At 45.2% G+C, this 6,054-nt stretch overlaps 1 protein-coding gene across 2 annotated transcripts; it reads left to right on the top strand.

Annotated features, from left to right (window-relative positions):
* Positions 1-1,377: 1,377 nt before the first annotated feature.
* Positions 1,378-5,679, top strand: LOC120825363 (TBC1 domain family member 24). 2 transcript variants are annotated; one of them, XM_040186948.2, is made up of 11 exons: positions 1,378-1,636; positions 1,718-1,932; positions 2,016-2,277; positions 2,403-2,516; positions 2,826-3,242; positions 3,338-3,577; positions 3,716-3,871; positions 4,314-4,377; positions 4,506-4,604; positions 4,761-5,037; positions 5,117-5,679. In XM_040186948.2, the coding sequence occupies exons 1-11, from the start codon at positions 1,440-1,442 to the stop codon at positions 5,281-5,283; spliced, it is 2,208 nt and encodes a 735-aa protein (XP_040042882.2). In that variant the 5' UTR covers positions 1,378-1,439; the 3' UTR covers positions 5,284-5,679. The 2 variants fall into 2 exon arrangements, with proteins under 2 accessions (XP_040042882.2, XP_040042881.2); XM_040186947.2 differs by having other exon boundaries at positions 2,400-2,516.
* The last annotated feature ends 375 nt before the right edge of the window (positions 5,680-6,054 follow it).

The following is a 6,054-nucleotide window of genomic DNA, read 5'->3' as shown; positions in this document are numbered from 1 at the left end:
GCATGATGTAAACAGCTCTGGAAACAGACAACAACGCACAACAACAGGCAATACATGAACGGAAGACTTTATTTTAGTTTTAGTAACTTTTAATGTAATTCTTATGCGTAGAAGACTTGTTTACTTGCCTTTTTAACTATCATCAGGAATGAGGAAACATTTGTTACCAAAACGCAAGAGGAATAAAAATATAATATAATAAAATATAATGCTATGGGTTGGAATATAAAGCTATGTGTTAGTTTAAAAATAAAGGAATACAAGTTAGAAATGTTTAAATAAATAAAGTGCACCAGCGAAAAGAAGTGTAAGTGCACATGTGTATGTGGAGTGTGACTGAAAAGGCTTCTCTCTTGTTTTATGGAGACATTCTGCGCACCTGACAGCTATTTGTTTTCTTTTAACAGCCTATCATTTTTCTAATCCAGAATAATGCTGTTCAACAGAAAAGGAAGGGAACCCGAGCTCACCTTTCACAGCGTCCTTCTCCTGTGTGTTTGTACCTCGAATAAATAACCTAATCAATACAAAATAATTGAAAAACTGTATTTGGGATTTCTGCTTTTTACACCTTTTTTTTCTTCTTACTGACACCCAGAGCGCTAGTGCTCATGAGCAACATTTACATGATGTTTATGATCCTAAAGAGACGTAAACAGTTCCTCCTGGTCACAATATGGGCCTCCATAGAATTAATAGTATGTAGGCTAGAAGCCCCCAATTTCTTAAAAGCATGACTTTTAACCATTTAGGAAGGTTCTTAATGGACCACCTTAATGGAAATTGACATAAAGGACCGACGGGATGCCTTCAGTTTGTTTTTCAACTTGGTAACATGTGGAGCCCGCACATGAAATGAGTGCTTGTTGAGGTTACATGTTTCATGAGAAAACAGCAGTTGTGTTGTGATCTAAACACACATCTGTTGTGTAGAACAATAACCTTTGGAGGACTTCTGGGAATAGACACATTTGACATTTGGCTGTTGTGCACAAGGCGGTTTCGGCGAAAGGAACATGATTACTCTGATGACCTCATCACCAATATTCAAATCTTTGACATGTCTCTGCATAAACAAATGAAATCAAAATATCATCTGCAACAACTGCAGCAGCGAGGAGAAATCTCTTGAGCTGTGAGTGCATGTGAATTTATGTTTTGTGTAATGTATTGTGGAGGTTTTTCATTCTTCTGAATGATGCTTCTGATAATTGGCGTTCTGAGGACACAGTCCAGTCGGGGTAATTACTCCCACACTGCACGTCAGCATACATACTTGGGTTTGTTTTTTGTCTGGACTTTCCACAAACAAACCCTCCCACCAAAAGTCTCGAATGACCGCAGGGCCCCACAGGCTTATATAACGGCCCGTCCCTCAGAACGAGCACACACTTTGACGCTCCGGAATCGCATGCCGGCGGACGACAAGACTTGAAGCAATGATCCACGTTTCGAGAGCGCCGGATTTCTCCAACTGCGTGGGCGTGAATTCCATGCCGATGTCCGACCAGGACCTGGGCTCCGTGGCCGGGGGCGAAGGCCGGCAGAGGTCACACTCCTACTGCACGCCGGAGGACAGCAAGAACTGCGGCCTGGAGACCCCGACGGAGGAGACCTTCACGAGGCCTCGCTCCAGGTATGTTAGACAACACTTGTAATTATGTGCATCTAAAGTTGGAAGTACTGCGTAGTTCAAACTGATTCCACTGCTCTCCAGGTCCTTTTACAGCTACGAACAGACGGAGCGTAACTCTGAATACGACGCGGGAAACTTCTCAAGGTCCAGTCCACTGAGGCAAAGGGTCAGCTCCCTAATTCAGTACCAAGTGAACAAAAAGGAGAAGAGAGAAGGGGACGGGGTTGGTGCTGGAGTCGGCACCAAGAAGACCAAGTCCAAACGAAGCAAGCACTCACAAATAGGAGATCATTATGGTACTAAAATATTGTGTGTGTTTTTCTCCCAAAGCTATTTACCTAAAACTAAACGTAAATGTGTGTGTTCATTCTTTTCTCAGGCAGTAAAGGCAATCTCAAGCCGGTGTGCATGATGACCATCTCTGAGTCAGACAACTGGGAGATTAACTCCTGTTCTGGGATGAAGTATGGGCAGTTTGTGGACTGGGAGAAGATTGACCCCGAAGCTGCAGTGCGATACCAGCAGATCTTGCACAGTGACCACCAGCAGCTGAAGACAATGGGCCGTGAAGGATTCTGGGCCACGCCGCACACACTGAGGGCCAAAGCGTACTACCATATCATCCACAGCATCAACTCCAGGTTAACGTTGTCACATTGAATTTTCTCAATTATGTCCTGAAGCACTTGGTGGATACCGCTTTTTGCAAAATTGGGAGGTGCTTTTTAATCTAAACCCAAATGGGATTGTGTTAAATCTGCAGCAGGTGTATCATTCCAGACAGAAATGTTTACTGTGAAGTATCCAAGACGTACTTTGGAGAACAGAAAATCAGCACACATGCGGTCCCAGAGTACATGGAGGCGGCAGAAATACCCAGGTACTTTGATGGGATAATATCGGTTCATGATATTATTAGTTTTGAAAAGTGAATCTGGGACTCTGTCAACTTATTTTTGCCCACAGCGACCCCCAAAATCAACACAAAGCGAAATGTTCCTTGTGGTGCCCTTCAAGCATGTCAGTTGATCTGGTTACATTTAGCGACATATTTTGACATATTCTGTCTTTTTCCCAGAAAAAGAAGATGCAATGCAGGATTTTTATGCTTTCAATGGTGAATTACCACGTGTACGACTACATTGAAGTCTCCCCAATTGACTCTTCTTCTTCGTCCCCCCTCATCTAGATACTGTCTGAACAAAGCGGGCCTGAACTCTGTGAAAAAGATCCTCATTTGCCTCGGCAAATGCTTCCCAGACATGAACTTCTGCCCCATCCTGGCCGAACTGGTCTCCCTCCTCCTCCACTTCAGCGAGGACGAGGCCGAGTGTTTCCACAGCGTGTCCCGGCTCATCTGCTACAAAGACCCCAACAAGCGCTACATCGACCAGACCTTCCTCACCTACCGCGCTTCCTGCATGACCTTCGGCGACCTCGCCAACAGGTGCTGCAGAGGCATCCGCAAGCTGATCGCCAGCTCCCACCAGAACCTCTTTGAGTTCTACTCCGACTGGATCATGTGGATATTCGCCGACCTTCCCTTCACGTACGCCATCAGAGTGCTGGACGTCTACCTATCGGAGGGCTACAAGGTCCTTTACAGGTTTGTTGTGCCTTTCGCATGGAAACAAAAATCTTGAGCGCATTGGCGGTCACCTTTCCGGAGCGGCGGCGTAACCCGTGTGGTTCTTTGCGAAGGGTGGCGCTGGCTCTGCTCAGCCTTTACAAGGTGTCCGTGTCTTCGAGAGTGGCCGACGTGGAGGACTTCCGCACGGACATGAAGAGGTTCGTTCAGAGCGTGGCTCGCCACTGCACCGTTGAGAATCTTCTGCAGAGGGCCTTCCTGATCCGGATGGCCACGCGGAGGGAGCTCAACCTGCTGTTCAACGCCAACGTGGACGCCCTCATGCAGAAAGGCGTCGGCACGCACCAGAAGAGGTGGGTCAGCGCAGAAGTTCCGTATAATAATGGCCTACTTGGCCTACTTGGGAGGAGAAATAGCCGAGGAATCTGCTCATGAGGCAAATAACTTTTTTTAATTTTCACGTTGTTGTCGTTTTAACGTTCCTTTAAAAGGCAGTCGGTCGAGACGGTGAACTTCAGCAGCTTCTCCTCCTGTGTTGTGACTGGGACGGAGATGAGAGTTGTCTGGGCCTGGATACCCGAGCGCTTCTCCCTCTTCAGCCCCGTCCGGCTGTTCAGCACGGCGGAACACGGAAGAAGTCTTGCATCGTAAGTTACCTTCGGCGACCAAAAAAATCTGCGAGATAAAGAGCTGGTGAATTATGTCCAATAGCCTTTTTCCATCTACTAAAATACTTCCGGTCCGGTATTTCTCTCCTCTCATCTGTAGTATTCATCAGTCTGGATTCTTTATGGTGTGAGTTGCCTAGTTTGATGAGAAATTAGTATTAAGTTTGTGTTTTCTTGACTTTGAGGTGAACACTGCCTTTAAATGAGGCCATGTTGTTATGGATCAATAACTGCTGAACAACATGTACCAGCAGGGAAGAGCAGACACTAAATAGCAGAGAATGTGGAGACCAAGCAACGGTTCAGGTGGTTCTGTTGACAAAAGTTAAACAACTATTTCTCAACTGTCGTTATTTAAAAATGATCAGGAGGTGGATGTTAGAAACGACACAGAATCACGTTTGTTTTCTCTCTGATATAGATTCTATTCACATGTGGAGGGACACGAACCAGCGGTCTTGATTATCAAAACGATGTGTGAAGAGGTAACATTATACAAGAACATATTTTCTGTTTTATTCAATATATTTGAAGAAAAATAAACAGAAAATCTATTGCAGACAATAATCAGTTTCTGAAATGCTGCCCTGCTGAAAAACTTTTCCTTTCTTAGGTCTTCGGTGCCTTCCTGTCTACAGATGTGATAGAAAGAAAGAAGCACGACTCTGAGGGACTCACGTATTTTGGAACCGGGGAATGTTTTGTTTTCACAGTGAGTCATAATCCAGCCTTCTTCCTCTTCTTCTTCTCTTTTTTATTTTGCCCCCTTGAGTTTAGCTCGTCACGCTTTCCTGCAAAGTTTTTTTTTTCTTTTGCGCCAACATTCTTGATCGCCTCTCGACATACTAAAAGTCTCTCCCTCCCTCAGCTGCGTCCCAGCATGGAGCGCTACCAGCAGGCCATGGTCAACATCATGACCAGAGCAGCTTCCCCTCAGATGGCTCGGCACGGCTGTTCGGCCTCCTCTTTGGTGCCTCCCATCACCGCCCTGCCCTGTCCCGCCGGAACCCCCCAGGACACCGGCTACCTGACGATCCCCTTCGCAGCCCCGTCAGAGCGACCCACGGCGACCAAAGAGCCGAGGAAACCCAAGGAGCAGGAGGCCTCCATGTTCATCGCAGGCAGTGACAGTCAGCTCATAATCGGTACGCCGGAGGAATATATTGTTATTGTTATTAGTTGTTGAGAGGCTCTGGTTATGTGCTGATGTTCCTTCTCTCTTAGGTGGTGATGGAGGAACTGCACTGTGCCTACAGGAAGACCTGGAGGCGGGGTACTCTGAGCCTTGTGACACGTTCAAGAGCACCCAACTCTGCAAGGGACATTTCAAGATCCAGGCCCTGGAAGTGTGGGGCATCCAGAACTCTATTTCAGTCTCTCTCTCTCAGTAGACTAAAGACAGAGAGCGAAGCTGTGGAACTTTGTAGCTTTGGGGGTAATACCCTGGAACCATTTTCTCCACCATGCTGTTTCATTGCACCTGATTTCTTATGTAAATGTATTGTCATAAACAGTGGTTCCTGTGGCACGCAACGACATCCGCTGTAATGACTCGCAAAAAAACATACTCTACCTGGATGCATATACACTTCCACATGGTATTTTCTTATTATTTCAGTTTCTATTTGTATTTTATACTACCTTTATGCTACATTTTAACATGTGATCAGTGTTTCATGTTTTCCTCTGTCTTATAACTTATTCAGATATATACTGTACCTATTGTGAACATGATATTTTATACTGAAAGGTAAAGCATTTTCTTTTCATTAAATCATTACGTTGTACATAATGTGTACTTTTGTCTCATCAAATATCACACCACAATGCGCACAACAATTCAAATACAATATGAATCAATAGCAACTATTTAAAGGAGACATATGATTATTTTAACACCCATATTTGTATTTAAGGTTTCCATCCTCACATGCTTTGATGTTAAAAAAAGAATTCTCGCATTGTCTATGTGAATTCCCTTGTATTCCCCTTCTGTCTGAAACTGGAACGCAATCTAGAGAATTTAGCAGAACTCTGCAGCCGACTGCAGCACATTTTGAGTGTTGATTTTGCTTTGTGCTGCTCACTAGTTCATCCGAGGTTTGCAAGAACAAAGTTGAGTGCTTCGCCGTGTTGGGGGGGGATGCGGTGGAGGGAGGGCC

The sequence above is a fragment of the Gasterosteus aculeatus genome, chromosome 9 (assembly GCF_964276395.1).
Source record: "Gasterosteus aculeatus chromosome 9, fGasAcu3.hap1.1, whole genome shotgun sequence".
NCBI lineage: Eukaryota > Metazoa > Chordata > Actinopteri > Perciformes > Gasterosteidae > Gasterosteus > Gasterosteus aculeatus.
Note: the sequence above shows the minus strand (reverse complement) of the source record. Positions and strands in the feature narration are given on the sequence as shown.